The sequence below is a fragment of the Nothobranchius furzeri genome, chromosome 12, assembly GCF_043380555.1.
Source record: "Nothobranchius furzeri strain GRZ-AD chromosome 12, NfurGRZ-RIMD1, whole genome shotgun sequence".
Classification (NCBI taxonomy): domain Eukaryota; kingdom Metazoa; phylum Chordata; class Actinopteri; order Cyprinodontiformes; family Nothobranchiidae; genus Nothobranchius; species Nothobranchius furzeri.
Window position 1 is genome coordinate 31494701 of NC_091752.1, and position 21965 is coordinate 31516665.

The 21965-nt window shown below is 42.9% G+C and overlaps 1 protein-coding gene across 3 annotated transcripts in view; it reads right to left on the bottom strand.

Moving 5' to 3' along the window:
• Positions 1-1107: 1107 nt before the first annotated feature.
• dachc (dachshund c) overlaps positions 1108-21965 on the bottom strand; it is a 26193-nt gene continuing 5335 nt past the window's right edge. Inside the window, exons 2-11 of one of the 3 annotated variants that reach the window (XM_015944812.3) lie at positions 20063-20172; positions 16431-16541; positions 8142-8320; positions 6717-6837; positions 6479-6607; positions 3710-3906; positions 3158-3305; positions 2553-2681; positions 2276-2377; positions 1108-1313 (exon numbers count right to left, since the gene is read on the bottom strand). In XM_015944812.3, coding sequence (XP_015800298.1) covers positions 1276-1313; positions 2276-2377; positions 2553-2681; positions 3158-3305; positions 3710-3906; positions 6479-6607; positions 6717-6837; positions 8142-8320; positions 16431-16541; positions 20063-20172 — 1264 coding nt within the window. In that variant the 3' untranslated portion in view covers positions 1108-1275. Of the gene's footprint in view, positions 1314-2275; positions 2378-2552; positions 2682-3157; positions 3309-3709; positions 3907-6478; positions 6608-6716; positions 6838-8141; positions 8321-16430; positions 16542-20062; positions 20173-21965 lie in introns of all 3 variants that reach the window. The other 2 variants (XM_015944811.3, XR_008565724.2) reach the window with 2 other exon arrangements.

Here is a 21965-nt window from a genome sequence, read left to right on the forward strand (position 1 = left end):
CGAAGGTATTGTTTCAGTCCTGCTTCACAGCTTATCGATGCACGTCCAGAACGCGGCACACGTCCCGTTTTCACAAAGCTGCTTGAGTAAAAGCTGGTAGACAAAAACGAAATAAATAAAACGTCGTGACACAAAAGAAAAAGGTGAGATGAATTGACATGAAAGGGGATTCTCGTTGAGCCACTTAAGAGGGAAACCCAGACACATTTTAGACCTTTCAGTTCATTTAAACTATTAAAAAAACAAGCAGAAATTGATATATTCTGTATTTAACCAAGTGTTTCCAAATATTTAATCCACAGTAAATTAGACCCTTTTTAAATATGTGAATGATGCCATCATCAATGCAAACACAAGTTAAAACTATTGTTCCATCACTCAAAATCATCAAACAATGTGCCGTCACCTTCTTATAGATTAGTTTATCTGAGGGGAAAAAAAAGAAAAAGAGCAGCCACCGACAGAATGCATCGTCAACATTTTTCACCGACAGACGGCTTAAATGTGACCCTGCTGGCCACCTTCCTGTCTCCCTGTCAATACCTACGTGTGTGTTTTTGGAGATGCAGAGGTAATCGATGCCGGATCATTTGCTCCATCTGGATCACACAGATCTTGTTTTCCATCACAATAACATAAAACCACCACGCTGGATTTATGTTTGCTATAATTGTAAATAAGCTACAACGAGGAAAGAAGCAAGGACACGGTTTAATAAAAAGTATTTGTATTGTTTGTATTGTCAAACTGCACTAACATACACAATACAGGTCACGTACTGACTGTACAACATGCCTCTATGGTTGTCATAATAATAATAATAATAATATAATTAATAAAAATGATGACTATGCATATGTACACAACTCTGTAACAGATTAGATTCATCACTCGAGCCCAAAAAAAATACAAATAAAAGTAAAACAGCACTGACAAAGTAAAAATGAAGAAATCAAAAGAAAAAGAGCAACAATGGTCATAATCTAGGACCTACAAGGCTGGATTGAAAGAAACACATTCAAACACAGCAACAGAACAAAGTGCTCTTCCCACTACGGCTGAGGTTTGATGACAAATTCAATAAATTAAACAAGAGAGCAACAAGAAAGTTCAGGTGTCGCCCTTGAAATGTGGGGGAGGAGGAGATTTGTGCCTCTGATGCCACTGCAGGAGCGAGCATGCCAGTCGATTGTTTTTGTCACAAGGGAGGACTCTTCATCACACCGTTCTCCCATCCATCCATCCATTCTCTCATTCGTCCTTCCAGCGTGGACCTCAGTACATCCCACTGGTCTGCAGGAACATCCTGCCCTCTGAAACACCCCAAAGTGACACGATTATCTAAAACCACTAAGAAAATATTGAGATTAAAATCAGATGATTGAAGGTTTGTTAACTAATGAAACTCCCACACATCAGTGATCAGAGACGATTAACAAAGAAGCTTTATGGAGTTCAAAGCCTTTTTTTTTTGGTGATAAAACTCCCTGGCACAAAGGGACCACATCCTGCCCTGCTGTCTGACAGACAATTCCCCTTTTAAATGATTTATTACTGGGTGTTAATTATGCAAATGATGTCCAAACAAACTCGTCATGAGGACAATTAAGACAGCCATTAATTAGTGGCCAGTTCTCTTCTTGCTTCACTGACATTCAATTAAAAATTGCTTTTGAACAAGCGGCGCTGTCTGTTTTGGCGGTCTTGGCGCAGCGCAGAGCAGAGGTGGGCAGAAACGATGCACTCCTTTGATGAGGCCGCTCCTCTTCCTGTCCATTTATGATGTTGCACTTTTATTTTTTCCCTCAACGTCTCATCCCTGCGAAGACAATAACTCCGGCTAAACAAATCTGTTAAAACGCCCGTTTCCATTAAAACGGTGGCCCCCACAGTGAACTGTCACATGCTTCGTTTCATTTTGCTCAATCTGACGCAGGCCGTCTCGCTGTGAAATCTTTCCAACCGTTCCAGTAGAGTGGTCTGTTAAGCATCACGAGCAGCGAGTAGGTGAAATAATAAAATCTGTTGTCCGCTCGGTCAACAGATGAACCAGCTAGCAGAAATAGCACCATTCCTACAGCGTTTGGGGTTTTTTAACGCTTCATTCTAATCATAACACAAACAGTCCGATTCTGTAATGAGGCCGTAATCTGCTGACAGATTATTTAAACTGTGACAGCTTTTCTGCTCCTGAACTCAGGACTAGACTTAAAATATGAGTGTGTTTTCTCAGCTGCGCCCCGAGGCAGCGTGTTTGTTAGCCAGACAGCTGTACCTTGCATCGCCTTGGTGTCCAGCCTGTTGTCGTCGCAGCCGCTCCCCTCCGCATCCTGGGTCACAGATTCTGCGTGAGGAGTCGCTGCCATTGATTGATGGCCTGTAGTTTGGTCATTAATTAATAAAGACACTTAATTAGAGGCTAATGAGCACTCAAGGCTAAGTTACACTGAAAGCTTGGTGACATTTAATATGAAAATAAGAATCAGTGCAGTGACTAAGACCGGTTTGACTCAGAACAGAGAGATGGTTTGAAGGAGTTTGCGTTTCCGTACCTACGTGCGTGCTGGCGGTGTGCAGCAGGCTGTGCTCCGCCTGATCACGAAGTTTGACCTCCTCCTCTAACGCCTCCTGCAGTTTCCTCTTACTCCTCTTTTCTTTCTTCAGGCGTTTCTGGATCAGAACTGAAAAAATAAACAGATGAGAAAGGACGTCAGAAAAATAAACATATTTACATATGAATGGTGTGCAGCATCACGAGAGTGGTTCGTGAGCTCACTCATTTCTCCACCCGGCGTGACCCTAACAAACCACACGTCCTTGACTGGACTTTGCTCAGTCGGCGCTGCGGATGACAGCTTTTGTGAACTTGCCAAACTTGATTTATTTTGTTGTATACCGCCAACATCAGTCTAATTCACCTCTGCAGCTGCTTTCAGGGGTAATATACTGTAGGTGTCCTCACTTCCTTATCTGATTTTCAACTTAATGGACACCCTGTCAGCTGAGAAGTGGATTAAACAAACCTTGTTTGGCCGTGCAGCAGAACCTTCTGTGTCTGGATGTGCAGAGTAGGAGCTATGAGACGCAGCACTTCAATCAACTCAAACACAACCACCAGCAACACTTAAGAGTTAGCGCCGAGGCTTATCCGGCCCACCTCTGTTTTTCTGCTCCATGCTCAGCTGCCTCTCCAGGGTCTCCCTGAGCTCCCGTTCTCGGACGAGCTCCATCTTCAGCTCCGTCCTCTCCAGCTGGTCCTGCTTCTCCTGCGCCCGGGCATTCTCTATGGCAACCCTCAGCAGACCCTGCTTGGAGACACACAGACGCAGATCAACAGGTTAACACACCGAGCAGTCTGGATTTACGGGGGTTTAGTTTTTTTTTTAATTGTCAATTATGTAAAAGAAACAGGTGAATTAATTCAAAAACATAAGTTAAAGGTGAAGCTGCCAACAAATCAGGGTCAGGTGGAGTTCATTTTCCCTGTTGTGAAAAACCGAAGGAGAGGACTTTTGTTGTGACTCCACCGCAACAAAGACATGTAAAATCTGAGAAGCAGGTCAGCGCACGCCCAAACCCAATCACCCCATTTCCTAAATGTCTGCCCCTCGTCTGCTATTTACCATTCCAGGAAATCCCAGAGAGCGTCTCGTCTCTCTTCCTATTCATCTCAGAGCGTGATGCTAACAAAGCCCCGGCAGAGCCTCACCTGGATGTTTGTGAGCAGGGTCTCTATGGAGGACAGGCCTTCCGGGAAGATGAAGGGAGTGTGGTGGAGACCTGCTGGGAGCTTCTGTCCCGTGGGGTAAGACACCCTCTCGCTGATCTCCCTGCTTGACGGGGCTTTCTGGTAGACGTGCCTATTGCTGCTCTCTCTGGTAGTCGGAGCAGCGGAGGAGCTGTTATCTGGAGGGCAGAAAGACCGTCTGAAGTGAGGAACGTCTGAGCTCTGCTCCACCTCTGCTGACTCTCTCAAAAAAAGAAAAAATTCACATTCAAATCTATTTTTTACCCCCTGATCTTTGAACAGTGGCTTGATGAAATGTTTGAAAACAGCTCCTTCTGTAAGCTCCTTCATTGTAATAATAAGTGTTGCAAACAGATCTTGTATGATCTTTTGCTCAAGCTCTTTTTTAATTTCTCATAAACATGCAGAACAAATGATGGCTAATCACTGCACACGAGTTCGTCCACACAAAAAAGTTCTGGTTTTAAAATGTGGCTGCCCTTTATTGGATGGCAGACTGCCGAATGATAATGCACCACAGCTTGACATATCCCATAAAAGCAGCTAAGAACCTGCGTTATGAACGACCATCTGTTTGTAAACCTGAGAACTGCACGCTCCCCGTTGGTGACAGTGAGGGAGATGAAGATAAGCCCTTTCTTTTTCTTCATCTTCCTTCCTTCTTCCAGGTAGTTGTACTGTCATCCGAGCCGCTGAGGACGGAGACGTCCTGGGAGTCCGGCAGTTACTGGAGCAGGGATGAGTGCGAGCGTGCGACGTGATATCTGGCACTTTTCTCCGTCTGTGACAAATGAGGGTGTTTTCTCTACTTAGCTGACCACAGCATCTTCAGCTCCAGATCCACCCACCTCCCCTGCTCTGCCTCGGTCTCACGTCTTGGCAACTGTCACGTTCAAGGTGTTTCACATATGAGAAGCAATACTCACCCCCCCCGCCTCCCCCTCCGCCTCCCCCTTTCCCCCCTATTTCTTGCTAAAAGCATTGCTCTGTAGAGAAAGGTAATTAGCAGGTGCTGGCGAGCTCAGCGGAGGGCATCCAACTACACTCCTGTGGCTCACATACAGACTCGCGCACACACACACACGCGCGCGCGTTTGTAGACGCCAAAGTGCAGAGTCAGCAGCGTGGGCTCCCTAGGCTCCTTGGATGTGACTGATCCTTTATTGAGTTACTGTTTTACGCCTACTTTACCTCTCTCTCCCACTCTCTAACACACACACACACACACACACACACACACACACACACACACACACACACACACACACACACACCGTTTGGTATAAATACACACACACACGTACAGCTGCCAGCTTGTTTGATCATTTACCCATCTCCCTAACCAAGGTCATTGTCTGTTTTTCTCTTTTCTCCCAAGTTCATCACCCCCCTCCACACACACACACACACACACACACACACACACCCCTCTCCTATTCCTCTTGCACCTCTCCCCAGGGCTAATGAACTTCACAACGTGAAGACTGCCAGTCAGCGGAAGAGAACGGAAAAGCAAGGCAGGAGAGAAAGAAAGAGACAGAGAGAGACTAAAATTCTGCTGATGTTTGGTTAATGGGAGTGAAGTGTCAGGGATGGCCTCTGATCTCTGCTGGATGGATGCGTTGTTCAAAGACCAGTGAAACGGCGCACACAGCCAAAACTGTCTCACACACACACACACACACACACACACGCACACACACAGATTATTATACAATGGATTGACAGAATGACAGCGCTCTTTGAAACTCTGTTCAATCCACGGTAAACCTATCCTGTGATGTTCTAGGTCAAATACAAAAGCTTGCAATCCTGCAAATGTGCATGTGGCTCATTTGCATGCAGAAAAAAGAAAATCAATTGTAAATCAATCGCATAAATGAGATGTGTGATGCATGGCATTCACGTCGTTGGTGCCATCACTGTTTAGTCAATATGTTTGCAGAAACCCGACAGCATCTGAAAACTCACCTGGGAAGCTATTGTGATTTTTAGATTTGATTACTGAATAATATGATTCCGTATTAGAATACGTCTATACAGGCACGTGGGCACCCATTTATAAATATAAAAAGAAAAAAAATCCACAAACAAACAACACTCCGTCTCCCTCGCTGTAAATTTCTGCTGACTGTTTGTCCTTGAGCAGTCCTCATTAAGCTAATGCAAACCTCCCTGACAGAGAGAACCAAACAACTGACGTTGCAGCGCCGTGGCAACGCAGGCCCTAACGACAGAGAGGCGGTCGTTATGTAGATGAGGTCCAGCTGAGAGCGCGGGGAGGCCGCCCGGCTCGTTAGGCCCCAGCCCGGCAAATGGCTCACTAATGTAACATCGCTTTCTGGTCTAATGGAGTCCTGTTTTGCAGAATTATTTGTCTTTGCTCACCACGGGAAGCCGGGGGTGGGGGTGGGGGACGGGACTGGACTGACGGTGAGGAGGTGTGGAGAAGGAAAAGAGGGGCTGATATTTATTTGTTGTTAAACTGAAAGGCAGTAGGAAACTCACAGGTGTACGATCCTTTCAAAAAGACTACAGATTTTTCCAAGAAGTCATCATTACTCCTGTTTATTAATAAAGGATTGATTATAAGAATTCATCAGAAAACTTCAGAGATTTGACCTTTGACATGAGCTGAACTGTCAATCAATCAATGCCTGCTGAGAAAGAAGACACCTAAAACATGTCCTTTTCAGTTTTCGAAGAACTGCAGGAGACTCTGAGTCTTACCCTTGTCAGAGTGGCTCCTCTTGTTCTCCTTATTGTATTCTGCCGACGTCCCGTCTGTCTCTCTGGGACCCTGCACCATGCCAGGACAGTGCCCCAACACACCGTGACTCGACGAGAGGGCGTCATGATCTGTAGATAAAAAAAAAGAGTTTTAAATTCCTCACAACTTTTTCGATGTGACGCCCAAACATCCTTCGAGTGCACGGCACCTTTCAGTGCCACACAGGTGAGTACATACGTGTGGTTTCTGCGGTGCGCTCTGTAGGCAAAGGTGAACTTGACACGCTGCTGCTGTGATTGGATGACATCTGAGCTTCCTCCAATGAGGGTGAAGGAGAGGGGGTGTCCTGCACTCGCTCCTAAGAATGAGAACAGAATAGTCAATAATAATTATTAGTGTAAAGCAGCTGGGATGAGAATCAGCTCGTCTAAATCTGAGACCATGGTCTTGATTCGGACAAGGGTAGAATGCCTTCTCCGGGTCAGGGATGAGGTCCTGCCCCAAGTGGAGGAGTTTAAATATCTCGGGGTCTTGTTCACGAGTGAGGGAAAACTGGAGCGTGAGATCGATAGGTGGATTGGTGCTGCATCTGCAGTGATGCGGGTGTTGTACCGGTCTGTCATGGTGAAGAGAGAGCTGAGTCAGAAGGCGAAGCTCTCGATTTACCGGTCGATCTATGTTCCTACCCTCACCTATGGTCATGAGCTTTGGGTAGTGACCGAAAGAACAAGATGGCGGATACAAGCAGCCAAAATGAGTTTTCTCCGAAGAGTGGCTGGGCTCTCCCTTAGAGATAGGGTGAGAAGTTCGGTCATTCAGGAGGGGCTCGGGTTAGACCCGCTGCTCTTCCACATCGAGAGGAGCCAGTTGAGGTGGCTCGGGCATCTGGTCAGGATGCCTCCTGGACGACTCCCTGGTGAGGTTTTCTGGGCACGTCCAACCGGGAGGAAACCTAAAGGTAGACCCAGAACACGGTGGAGGGACTATGTCTCTCACCTGGCCAGGGAACGCCTTGGGATTCTCCCAGGAGGAGCTGGCCCAAGTGGCTGGGGAGAGGGAAGTCTGGGCCTTAGGCTACTGCCCCCGCGACCCGACTCCGGATAAGCGGATGAAAATGGATGGATGGATGGAGTGAGACACAATATCCTGATCAAATCTGACCTCAAAATTAGTGACAAAAATTTGAAAAAAAAAAAGAAAAGTAAACAATGATAGAAAAAAGTCTAACGTGCTTGCAGTTACTTTAAAGGATAAATGCTCAACTAAGTCAACCAATCAGTAAAAGGATTTATCTGCAAAGGTTTAAAAACATTTTCCAATATTCACAGGGGTTCAGTGAATGGTCACTGAAACAATAATCTGCATTGTTACCATTTATGACCACACAAGCAGTTTTCTGTTTCTGATGAGAACAAGATCTAATAAGACTGTGATGATGGAGTCCTGCTTTTTTTGGATAATCATCTGAAAAATGTATTTAATTTAGTATTAGTGAAACCAGAGACTTAAAAAAAAGTGTTTTAGACCAACTTTATTAAGAAAGTTGTAGTTTCTACTCTGGTTATAATAAAAACAAAAGTTAAAATTCCACACTGAAATGTTTTCAGGGTTGCTATTTTCACAGACTTAGATGATTACTGACTGATGGACCTCTGAGTTCACCTTAATGACCGAGGTGGGAGCCCTGGCAGGTGGGTTGGCGTGAAGCTGAGCCACGTTGGCCATGCTGGCCAGCGTGCTCAGTCGGTTCATTTGGCCCATCGCCATGGAAACGGAGGCCGGCGCCAGGCTGGCAGGAATCAGAGGATGTGACATCATCATGAAGGGCAACTGATCCAGAACTGAAGAAGAATAAAAGTGGAAAGAAAGGATCTAAGAGTTAGTTCTGTTATTGTTAAAATGTCTATTCTAACATATTTGCAACTGATTATTATGGCATGACAAACTTAAAAACCAGAAAAGGTTTCAGGTAATCTGATCATCTGCTTTAATGGTTGCTTCTAAACCAGAACTTAAAAATGCTTGCGTGAGAAGGAACAAGGAAAGTCGTGGCCAAGTGGAAGCGGAACGGGACAAATGTCACATTTGAAGACATAAAGAGCGTCCCCCTGCAAAGCTACAAATTCATCCACTCTGGAATTAAAAGAAAGTTTATTCTTTCACTGCCCCAGCGGTCTTCATGATAATCCAACACCAACTCTTATTATCCAATCCAATCTGCTGTTCACACTCCCCTATTTAGGACAAGCATCCACCATCTATGAAGAAAATCCTTCCTCTCAACAGCACCCCGGCGGGTTGTTGCAGTCCTTCAATTAATGAAACAAACAATCCTGTTGAGGAGGAGGGGGGGAGAAAATGACATAAATATTTATCATTTAATAAAAGACAAAACAAAAACAAAAGAAACACAGGGAGGAAATGGAACAAAAGAAGCTGATGGCAGTCTTGGTGCCAGGCCAGCAATGCACGCTGGGTAATTATAAACACAAAGGGAGAAATCTTGGACTCCATTCCGCACAATTGTCACAAATAATGGAACTAGAAGAGGCAAAAAAGAAGTTGATCCATAGAAGAGACATGAAACAAATAAAGAGGGAGTGAGAACAAAAGGGAAAGAAATGTGAAAAAGAGGGAAAGAAAAGGCAAACTAAGAAATAAAGGATGAGGAGTTGACTTTATGAGTCGGGCTCGCTGGACATATGTGCAGCGCTTTGTGCATTTTGGCAGATTAGTCTGTCACTTGCCCAGAACAGAAACTAATTCAAACAAAAGATGTGTCTGAATGGAGCTGAATAACCAGATGCTCCGACAATATACTTGCAGCCAAATATTAAGCTTTGGTTTGGAGAGCCGTGCTCACTTTTGCCCCTACGTCCAACCCCGCCTCCCTCTGTAATCTCATTTCCCCTCTCAATCTGTCCCTCTTCTATCCTTCTTTTTTTTTTTTTACATTTTCACCCTCTCTTCACTTTCTCTGCCTTCCCATCACTTTCTCTTATGTTTCATTAGAAAACATCAAAAGTCGGAGTGCTTCTCTTATGTTTATCCAAACAAACCATTACTGTAAACAAACAGTTACTGTAAATTTCCCAGAAGATCTTGTTAAATGCAGAAATGGCTTCTCTCTGCTCTTCTTACAGCCCATAAGGTGTCACACTCAGCATTTGTGAGAGTGTGCGTGTGTGTAATCTGAGAGCGCCTTTGTAGTGGTTGAAGCTCGGGCAGGGGCCTATCCTTCCCATAAGGCTGTGGGTGGCGGTACGGAAAAAAAAAAAAAGGTAACTGTGTGTATTATGTGCATGCATTGTATGCCTGTGCTGTGTTTGTGTGTGTTTCCACTTGACTCTATCATTAACGGTGATTAAGCTTTACAGGTTTATAATGGTTGGTGGTAACCAAGCCACCTAAATGCACACAGATGCTGGAAGTCGTAACCGACTGTATACAGTGGTAAACAATGCTTAATGCTGCTGGTGTTTACCCACATGAGCAGAGAGGAAAACACTTCCAAACAGACTTCTTCACGTGTGTCTCCTTGTGATTTCTAAATAAAGAATAAAAAGGGCAAGGACAATTTTCAATTTCTGTCTCGCAGCCTTTGCAGTGTGCTCCACATATTAAGTGTGTGTGTCCCAGGTTGATAAGTGTATTCCTCCCAGACCTCTGTAAGCCCTGTCATCTGTCCAAACACACTGATGTTGCTTTAACCAGTCGATAACATTGGGGGCGGTGCACCTGATATGTTTGTGTGCATGTGTGTGTGTGTGTGTGTGTGTGTGTGTGTGTGTGTGTGTGTGTGTGTTGGTGCACGTGTCCGTCCCATCATTGATTGTTCGTCGTTTGTCGTTTGCATTCAGTGTAGTGAATTAGAGAGAAGACTATTGATTTAGCTTCAGCCTCTCATCTTATTCATCTCCATCATCCCAGTGAGCTGAATGTTGTCCACTAATTTTTGACTTTTCTCTTTCTTTGGAAAGAGGAGAGCAGGAGCAGTAAGTTAACTTCCTGCAGCAGTTGTGGCACTAAGAGCTTCTTTAATAATTAAAACAACTTTATTGACAAACACATTTTGGTTTGTGGCATTAACACGTCTTCAAACAAGACTGGTTAAATCATTAAAATCAGTCAACCATAATGAGCAGCAGAAGAGATCCATTTGAAATTCGACTGTTTCTGTAAACGAGGGATAAAATGGTAAAGTTGTAAATGAGACCTAATGCTGTTTTAACTTCTGAATAGATTTTATTTTATAAGATAGAACTATCAAACATCCACTACAAAATAAAAAGTTGTTTGTATGTATCAAATGTAAAGGCTGTTTTACACCAGTGAAAAATACCATTAACACCTGCTAACATCTGGATTTCAATTAGAAATGTTTAAAGTGACAATGTGTTATTTTTACCGTTAATCTCTGGAAATATCCATCAAAATCAGTGTTAATTTCTTTGACTAAATATTTTCTTTTTCTTTTTTCGTGATGAATTCATTTTCGGACTAAAACAAAATGAAAACCAAAACATATACGCCAGTAAAGACTAAATTATGACAAATACTGATCGACACTTTTCTTGACAAATAAGAGACGACAACGAAAATTGGCAGAAACGGATCAGAAAACGGAAAAGATGGGAGACTGGAAAAAAGAACCAATCAGCAAATGGAACAGGTGGGACTAGACAAGAAGAGAACCAGTCAGAATCTGGAGCCAGCCGCTGTTTGAACAAGCTACCGCTAACCAGACGTCATATACTGATGTTTATGCCGTTAAAAGTTATGTCTACGGGGAGAAAATGTCCGTGGCTGGGTGCAAAATCAGTAGATGTAAGTCTGAAAAGTATTTGCTTGGTGAGTTATAAATATAGAGTTTGATTGATCCGAAGTTTAGTGACCATTTCCTTTACATCAGAAAAAATACATATATATTTTAGTTGACTAAAACAAGACTAAAACTAAATCAAATTGGATGACTAAATTGTAACTAAAGTTAGAGAGTTTTAGTCAAAAGACTGAGACTTATGGGCTTGACACACGGGAGGCGACATCGCCTCTCCTCCATTCATTTTCAATGAGACATGCGCGACAAAGCGATAATCGCGGGTCTCTCTCCTACCAAGCGAAACGCGAAAAACGTGCGTGTGAAATTTTGCGCTTGTGCACGTGTCGTGCACAGGCGACCCAGCGATGTGATCCCAGAAAGTTGAAACATTTTCAACTTTTCATCGCTGTCGCTCGGACGGGGACCAATCAACGGAGGTTTCATTCACTGACCAATGAGCGGACAGGATGCTCCGTACACCTCAGAGCAAACATTAAGGAGAAGTTGATTATTATTATGTTTTATAAAGTAAAATCAGAAGTAAGATTTCACATAACTCTAGCAGCACCTTGTGAAACATCATATCTACCACTTTAACTCTGAACCGCTTAAATAACCTTAATTCCCTCCAAACTGACACAGCCAAACAAAACAACGGAAGTTTCGATTTCGCCATGGAACAGAACGCGTAGACGGCTTTGCCGCTGCTGCGGATCGCCTCCCGTGTGTCGGGTAATAAAAGCGACGGCGACAAATTTCGCTGATCGCGGTTGTTTGTCGCCTCCCGTGTGTCGAGCCCATTAAACTAAATTAAAATTTCTTGTCAAAATTAACACCGATCGAAACTTTGTTGAAAATCAATAAATAGACGTCCAGTCATTGAACAATATTGGTGGCTTTGTACTGTATAACCATAAAAATCAGGTTTCAAGTACATAGGGCCATATTAGACACCACGTTTCCTTCTGCCAGGCTTGAGGCACTGCTCCTGTCTATGACGTAACACTAGATGCTTTGCTGGACATACAGCTTATGGAAGTTACATTACCATGTTTGAAAACATTTAGGTAGAAAGAAACATGAATTTAATAACAAAACTGCTCAACTTTCCAAATCCTATGTGAAAGAACAGAAATGAAAGAGATGTAACATATTTTGGCCGAGTGTAATTGCCGTAGTATGATGACATCATCGCCAGGCGCAGGACCTCGAGCAGATCCGAAAACTTGAGCACCAGAAAACTAGCATTGGCATTGTATGCTTTTGATGGAATTAACAGAGGGACAAAGTATGAAGAGTCATGCCGGGTTTGCATGCTTTTTGCTCCACAGGTAACAACATTTACCGTAATGTTTTTTAAACTAGCGACAGTCACGGCAATGTGGTGCAAAACTACCCTGAAATGTTTGTACTGCCCTCTAGTGCCAGGAAACTATACAGTGCCACTTTAATCTGCAATGTGTCTTTAAAAGCCTTTACAGACTTTACAGTTTGCTCATTTTCTTAAGGACAGTAATGTTTAATTTTAAAATTCACACAACTAAAGAGAATCCATTGATTGGTTATGTGGACAGTACACAAATGTGTAGTGGTATATTTGTTCATCTTTAATTAGACATACTTGTTCTGGTTTTGAAAGCAATTACCGAGTCTTAATCTAATAAAACTACAATTAACGGAGGACTTTCTTTTTCTGGTTACCTTTATTTAATTATGATTCTGCTAACGCAAATTAGCGCTGACTAGGAGTGTACTTCGATACATACATACATTGATTACCTATGGTCAAAGAGCCAATAGCGTTGAACCAAAATGCAAAAATCTATAAGAACTATTTATGAAACATGTTTTGATTCAGAAATTTGCTTAATTTTGACTTCAGTCTTTGTTATAAGAAGATATTATTCATTTAAATTGATTGGATTAAATCCTGTAATACCGTTTCATATCGATCAGTAGCCCAGAAATCTAGACAGACAGTAGCCGAAGCAAAATGATTTTGCTCTGCCTGTTAGTCTAACCACTCTTCATTGGAACCTCTGCAGGCTTGAACAGTTTTGTGTCTTGCCAATCACAGCGCTCTGATGGTTTGGCGGGTGGAATGATGCAACAAAGCGGAACATCTAAGACGGCGACAGCTTGTTTAAAGCACCTGCAGCATCAATTTTGAACTAGTTAGACTTGGGGTTTCATTGAGTCAAGAGCAGATAGAGGTACATAAAGAGCAAGTCACCACCTACAGTCTAACTCCACTCCCACATGCTTGAAAAATGCAACAAATGCTGTTGCCTGGCAGATCAAGAGGGCAGAGCCGCTAACAAATACATACACACAGGCTCACAGCGGCATTGTGACATCATATGATACCAACTAACATCATAAGGTACTTCATAGCCAATAGCGATGGCAAATTTATATTCAAATGTAGTGCAGAGTTTTTACCTGAAGAGGGTGCAACACTCACAGTTTTAGGCAGAATACCGTAAATCCTCTAATATTAGCCTGTATTTAATTAACTGCCGGGTATCATATTTTGGTCGGAGTCGGCGGAGGTGAATAATGGCCTGTTTTTTATTGTGGCCGGGTGGAATGTGGTAACAAGCAAGTACGGGGGGCGGTTGTGTCATCCGTCTCACTTTTGATTTGCCAGTGATAGACCGCGAGGGTAACTTTAACCGCGCGGAGACGAAGAGGAGGCGAAAATTTGATATCAAGTTCAAAGAGAACGTGCTGATTATGCTGCAGAACACTCTGGGGAGCAGTAGTAGGGGTTGTATGAACTAGTCACTAGTCGACTTCACCGCTCTATAGTGACTTGTTATGCCTGTCATCGACTAGTCGCTGTCACGTGATAATGACCGGCAAGATGCAGTCCACGGAAAAGACAGCAGCCTGCTGTTAGCAGGTGACAAGCTCCTGCGCGTCGGGAGGCAACGCGCTGTGCCAGAGCGTCGGTACTGACGCCCGCCGTAAAACGGACATTTAACCAAATTGTGACATTTACCCTCTTGCAATTTAACCTTCCCCTCACCCCCATCCTAACCTTAACCAGCGTGCGCATGCAAAGCTCTGATTGTTGACGCGCTCCAGACATCTGCGTCCTGAGCACGGCCACAGTAACATTATCAAATCAGGTGTCGCCACCTCAAAAACCAATTTAACAGGCGATCGTTCGTGTCGGCTCATTTCCTTTTATGTTTTTTGGTTTTTTATTCTTTTATTTGTGCCTGATGCGTTTCGCTGCTGTGGATTGGGGCGCATCACCTGTTTTGTCCTCGGTGACGCACCTAACTGATGTGGCCAGCGAGCACTCCGCTGTTTTTGCGGTCGGTAGATCTTTTAGAACTGCAGTTCAAAGGTAACTCATAAGGTGAATATAAATGAACCCAGGTAGCAGTTTTTCTTTAGGATTGAGAGGAGATGCAGGAAGATAATAAACAGACAGGACAGAAAAATAGTCAAATAAAAACAAGTTAGTTTTTGTACCTGGTGGTTGCAACAAACAGACACCATTGAAGGTAATCAGAAGTGAGGAACAGAAAATGAAATAATTATTTTAATGTTTAGAGCAGCAGGAACTCCGAGAGGCTGCAGGCGCATCAGTGAGTTGGCGGCCGCTGCGCTGGGGGAGGGCTGAAGCAGAAACTACCGTTGTTAAAGAATTGTGTTTAACTTTGAAAATGTGGGCGCAATTTTAATTGTCAAAAACTCCAGCGAACCATTAGTTCATTTTGCTCAAATAGAAATTGAGGCCTGCCTCTAATTCTGGTCCTCCTTCCAATAAAGGCCTGGAGCTTGATGAGCTTGAGTCAAATACAGACCCGGGCCTGTATTAGAGGATTTACGGTATTTAAATTTGAACTAAGATGCACTAAAGTGCCAAATTATCGACTACACTTGTCTAGAGCACAATTAGACACTCGTTTAAATTGTTTATCAGCAAAAAAAGTTGATTTGGAGGTGACTTGCTTTTACAAGGTTTTTTTTTTAAAGGATGCATTTGTGTCTTCTTCAACAGTGTATGGTGGACTGCCCAATTGATTGACAGCCATAGTGGTGATCCTATAACATTGTTTGCTGTACAATAGCATGCGGTGACAGTTTGAAAGACAACAGTAGATTCCACCTCACAACTGAACTCTGTCTATGGGTCGTGGCCAGAGTTACTTTTACATGTACAGGACAGCTTGCCTGGCTAATCAATCAGTGGATCCTAAATGGAATCAACTTGAAATGGTGGCTGATATATGACATATTGGCGAATATTGAACGAAAATCCACAGTATCAATACAATTTCATATAATGATAAAGCTAGTTACTTACACCCCAGTGTTTACCTGTAATGAGTTCACGGACTGGGAGAAGTGTCAGTTTGTTTTTCCCGTTTGTAAACGATGCATTTGAGAGTGTAGAACTGGCTGATCCATAATTAAGATAATCCAGCTGGAAAAGGGCAGACTTCGATCATTATCATAACTTGGTTTAATGTAGCTAATAATGTAGGTAATATGGGCCTGTTGCAGATGTATTCAATGTAAAATTGTCTGACAGAACATAAAGAATATGATGCTTGTGCAAAGGGGTCATCACACCATTCCTATAAAGTTAATAAGCAAAGTTTTCCCCATTAATACACAATCATCATTCTCATAATCAATAGTGTCCGTTTATGTTAAAAACAAAAGATCTATGTTTGTAAATTTAAGGAAAGTCCTTCCCAGTGTGATGAGTAAGCATGAAGGAGGTTACAGACCGTTTGTGTTTTCCGGAAAGGTTTTGTGAATCTTTCTGATCTGCAATAAAACTGGGAGTAAAAAAAAACATGCAGGAAAAAAAGAACTTGTTTTTTTTATGTTTTGATTGTTTGGGCTAGCTTCCCCAGATGTCCTGATTACCAATTTTATTAGTGGCGCTGGCTCATTGTGGCTGTATTTCGCTCTCATTTCCCGCCTTTCAAAGGAAACAAACAGGCAGCGGAGGTGATGTCACATCCTGGTTTTAATCATCTCAATTCAACAGCTGCTCAAGTTGAATTGAAGCAGTATCACGGATGTCTTCCTAAAACACATGTGAATCACGTTACATACGTTTTACACGCACGGATTTCACAAAACAGGATGAAACTCACCCAGTCCGGTACTGTGGTCCCCATTCTCCCCGTTTGGCCCTCCGTGTTGCTGGCTGCTGTGGTAACCTGCCATCGCCTCCAGCTTGATCTTTTTGGCCAGGGCGGAGAGATCTGAGAGAGAAAATGATATAGAGAAGAGGGTGAAAAAAAGAAGAGGGAATAGAAGAAGAATCAATAAGAGACAGATCAATGGCCCCCGGTGGAGGATTAGAGGCAGGAGGTTGTCATGGGAAGACAGAGGCCAGCCATTCATTCTGACTGCACCGCTGCACCGGCCATTTAGTCTGCTAGTGATAGGAACAAGCAGAGACATTCATCTCACCCACACAGTGATATCACAGCCCACAGCACGGCACACAGGTCGACACCCTACAGCAGCGTGAGCTCCACCTTTAAACCCCCAAAAGCCTTTCGCTATCAGAGCAAAAAAAATTTGAAAGACGGGACATGAAGTGAAGCTAAGCTTTAATAGAGGTTGTGCACTTGTGAATAATATGTAATGGACAGTGACAAAATGTGGCAAGGGGGGCTGAGACACATTTTAATTAAAATCTTGCACCTCTGAGCATCATTTTGATCCACAGTGCAGCGTTGGAAATAGAAAATTGAATATCTCTCGCACTAATGCAGACAAACACTGTGAGTGATTACAGCTGGTACAAACCGCACAACTGAGCAAACACAATCGAGGACACACAAACAAACTCTAAGTCTTAATTTCATAATCTTGGTTACGTCGAAACATTCAGAACTAACTTAATCGACGAGTGCTCTTTTTATGTCAGACAATGGGCGTCTGAAGTGAAGGGTTCGTCTGCCCAAGACGTCGACAACAAATTGTTCCTTCTCTTCACATCTTCTCCTCCTCTCTTCCCTTACTTTACCTTTTCAAATGTCAGCATCACAGCAGGACATAAGCCACTGTGCTGCACGAGTGTGTGTGTGTGTGTGTGTGTGTGTGTGTGTGTGTGTGTGTGTGTGTGTGTGTGTGTGAGCACATGAAGGCAAGGAAGGCAACTAAGGAGGATCACATCAAAGATCTTTCCTGCCTTTTACGCTCAAATGTCCTCGCTCTTTCTGTCTCCTCCCCTCTCATGTGGCCAGTTCTAATCAGTGGCGCTGACATTGCCGCCGTGCCCTCTCCTTTGGTGGAAAAAGACTCTTTTCCCACTGAGAAAGATGCTCTTGAACACACACACTAATGCACGCACACACACACACTCAAGCACCTTTGAACAGTAAGAGGAAGCAGAGGCTAATAGAAAATGGCTTCTTTTGAGACGGGGAATGAAAAGATCAGGTTTCAGTGGCGAGCACAAAGCCAAGGGCAACTTTGAGAGCGGTGAGGTGCCAACAATTACTTTTTCTGCCTTTCTCTGTGTTCTTTACACACACACACACACAAGCGTGTGTGCGCGCGCACACACACACACACACACGCACACACACACACCAACTACAGCAGACAAACACTGTGTTTGTCTGGATTATAGACTTATGTGAACAGCCACTCTAAGAAAGATCAAACATGACAATAAAAACAAGCCAAATTAAATATCAGAACTGTGCTCATTTGCGAACAATCAAAGTAAATTCCAGCTACATTTAAAATTAAGATTTATTTACTTAAATCTGTTCCATGGCTTCAGATATTTAAAAAGTGATGAGACTACATTTGTAATATTGTTTTACTGTCACTCACTAAGCATATTCATAATTATATTTGAGAAGCCTGCAGATTAGAGTGCCTACTCAACTCTAGAGAGGACTTTGTGTACTTTTAAGTCAACGAAAAGGACCAAGCTTGCAAGTTGTTTCTCATGTGTCAGCAGTGTGTATGCTAATTTTATTAATCAACACACCAGTAACCACCCAGAACTTTAACTCTTCATACAACTGATGATGGGTAAAACTGTGCCATTATGAGGCTGGGGGGGGGGGGGGGGGGGGGGATTAGGGGGCTGCATGATAAGTAGTAAAAACAACCTCATCGTGTATCCTTTCTGCATAAAACAGCCGGTTCTTTCTTCAAAGTGATGGGACAACTCAGCTGATTGCAACATCATTTCTGTCATGTCCTGACAGCTAAAATGAGAAGTAATTTTCAACTTTGCTGCAACTCTGAAGCAATATTATTTCAGTCTGTAAAACCGCACACAGAGACAGCAGGGGGATTTCCTCTGTCAATTATCTACAGTGATGGCGCTTTGACAATGGGAAGGAATTTGTGGGGGGAAAAGGTGAACATTTGCATCGCACATAGTGAGTTTTACGTAAATGTTTTCACTTCTTTTCAAAAAAGAGTTATTAGATTTTAGTGGTATTTTCAGATTTTAACATGTAATGCTTCATTACATTTAACATGCATGCATCTGTTTTTTGATAATATGAAGAAATTAATTAAATTTAGCATTGCACTCATCCCAAATGTTCATTTAGCATTGTTATTAAAGGTGTGGAACACTGAAAAACCAATTTTTTAAAATCTTATTTCCGATTATAATCGATCACTCTGAGTTTTTCATGCAGGCTGAACATAAAAATAGTCTCCTACACCTATCTCCTGCATTAGCTTCTGACAGAAAATAGATGGTGAAATTCTAGGATTTGATAATCCTGATAGATCTACGTCACACTGTCACTAAACATTCATACACTCACCCATACTGACACACAACAGGGAAGGCTGTTGTTGGTTTGACGTTCAAGAAACAGCAAAGAACGTATAGTAGAAACCAAACGTTAGCATTAGCAACTCCACCACAGGACAAAACTCCTCCAGGCTTGTGTTATTTATGGAGATAAAACATCAACAAGTCAGTGGGAGAGTTGTGTTGCTATTATCCAATCCGAGGTGAAGGCCCAATCCCAATACTCGCATTGCGCCCTACAGTGAAGTGCACTTGGAGGTAGTGCGCAGTACGGCTATGAGTGCGTCAGGGTCTCCCCCAGTGCTTTATAAGATTTCAACGCCGTTAAATTTGTGGGATAAAATAAATTGAACATTTTTATCAAAATAATAATGTTTAATAATAATGTTTCTATTCTATTCTAGCACTGCTAGATTTCTTTTTAGAATAATTAGGGTTTAGAGATTTTATTTATTTATTTAAGTTTAGTACAGGCTTAAATAACATTTAGGTGTTTATTAATAGGGAATAGACAATATTTTGGAGTGATCATAAGTTTTGCACAAAAACTGTTATTTTTAAAAAATTGTTAAAAGTCATTATTTTTGTTTTTATCAGACATTTTGTTTAAATAAATACTGTACACTTTAGTTTTTTCATGTTCTCCCAATAGCATCTTCCTAAAACGCTGCGTAGTTGGACAGAAAGATCTAATGTGTCACTGACAGATCCGTCACCACAGAGGAAATTTTGACAACAGATGTGGGCTGATTCTTCTTTGTTATACTTTGTCTTACTTTGACACGTAAAGCAAAACAAAATCAAACAGAAGCCAAAGCAAAAAGTTCAACAAACACTTATATTCTGCTATTTTTTGGAAGGCACTAATTTTAGATCTTATATGATCCCAGAAGAGTGAGTCTAAGTTTTTCCTTCTTCGCAGACTTAAGCAATTTTGTTTCTGCAGCACATGTATGTGCTTGATAAGGCCTGGGTGGTCACCTGCAGGAGGCATGATCCCAGCATGCATCAGACCGCTGTGAGACAGCATGTGGTGAGTCCCGCCCTCTGTCACACTCTGCAGCCTCTTGGGCGGTCGTCCGGGCCTCGAACTGCAGGCAGAAAACACAATCTAACGTTAGTCATTAGGCACTTTTCCATGCTGCGTCTGAGATGGGTGGCCTGGTTAGACAAAAGTGTCCTTCAGTCTATAAACCTCTAATCGTGCTGAGGTGTCAACAAGCAAAAACACTGAAACATGACCACTTCCAGGAAGGCTGCTGTACAGCAAATTTGACCTCCCTGTGGATACGAGCAAGCAAAAAAGGAGTTTCCCTATGGCATCCATAAAGCACCTCATTACTGTTCAGCTTACTCATTCATTTGTTTGCTTATTAAATGCATTTGCTTGCCTCCTTCTCCTTCAATCCCCTCCCCGTTTGGACATTCGTGTCTCCTTTTCCCGCCATGTCACGAATTTCCTCAATAAAGGCTGTAACTACAAGCAGATACACACAGTTTCTCATGTGCCTGTGCATGTGTGTGATTTCCCAGAGCTGGGCGCGCTAAATCAATCCTTGGAGGAAGTGCGCGAAGAGCTGTCAGGCATCACTTTGGCTCTAACTAAACGGTGTGAATGTCCTGACAGTGGAAATGACACGGGCCACATCAGGCTTAATGACAACCAGCGTACCTCATCTCCTTTCACAGCGGCTTGACATTACATGAGTCTGTGGGCAAGTGTGTGTGTGTGATGTTAAAAGACAGGGAATGGAAGGCAAAGAAGGTGTGACAGCAAGCAGAGGAAATAGAGACAACAATAAAGTTGGGGGGAAAAAAGGGGAAAGATGAGGAGGAGTAAAGTAAGAGTGAACGATGAAGACGGACTTATAAATGAAAAGTGTATGAGAGGGAATAAAAGTACAGAAGTGGGGGGAAAGTAGGGAGAGATAGACCAGAAGCAGCAGCTTCCTAGCGTGGGGTGTCTTTGAGCAGATTTTAATTAGAATCTAATCCAGCCGTCATTAAGGCCCCATAAACGAAGCTGTCAGTCAGGAGATTAATGGCGCCTCATTTGCATGTTGCATATAATTCATCAATTACCCAGCAGAAAGGACCAATCCCCTGTTGACACACCCACTGGCTGAGAGGGGGTAGATGAAGAGACACAAAAAGACAGAGAGAAAGAATGTGTAGCCACAAACTGTGGGAGAAAAACAGGTAGCGTGTGTGTCTGTGTGTGTGTGAAGTGTTCAAAGGTTAATTTGATGAGCCGATGAGCTCCACAGTTCCTGCCCTCGGTTTTAATGAGTTGTTATTATTGTCTCTTATTATAGGCCCAGACGACTGGGATGTGACAGCTGACATCAGATATCTCACACTCTCACACACACACACACACACACACACACACACACACACACACACACACACACACACACACACACACACACACACACACACACACACAGTGAGAAACACACCCAGATGGATGTAAATACAGAAGAAAAAACACACTCAGGCAGATTCACATCCCATATATGGACGGAAGGAAGGTGCAAGGGGGATAAAGCCGCGAATGTGTGTGCTGTTTTAGTGGAGGTGGATTTGGATTACACACAATAATTTGTTGCTGTGAACGGAGAAGTGGCGCAATGAGCTGAACAAAAGCAGGAAATCGTGTATTTTTATGTTTCAAGTTTTGAAGGCAAGTCACACTGTTGCACAGCGGCTTGTGTTGTAACAAAAAAAAAACACGGATGCAGAAGTGAACAACATCAGCGGGGGGAGATAAAATACACAGAAACCAAAGCATGTGGTTGGTTTTAACTGCAGCCGCTTCCCTTTCCCTTACAACTGTTTATTTGCGCTCACTAATTAATGGCCTCTGTGTGTGTGCTGCTGC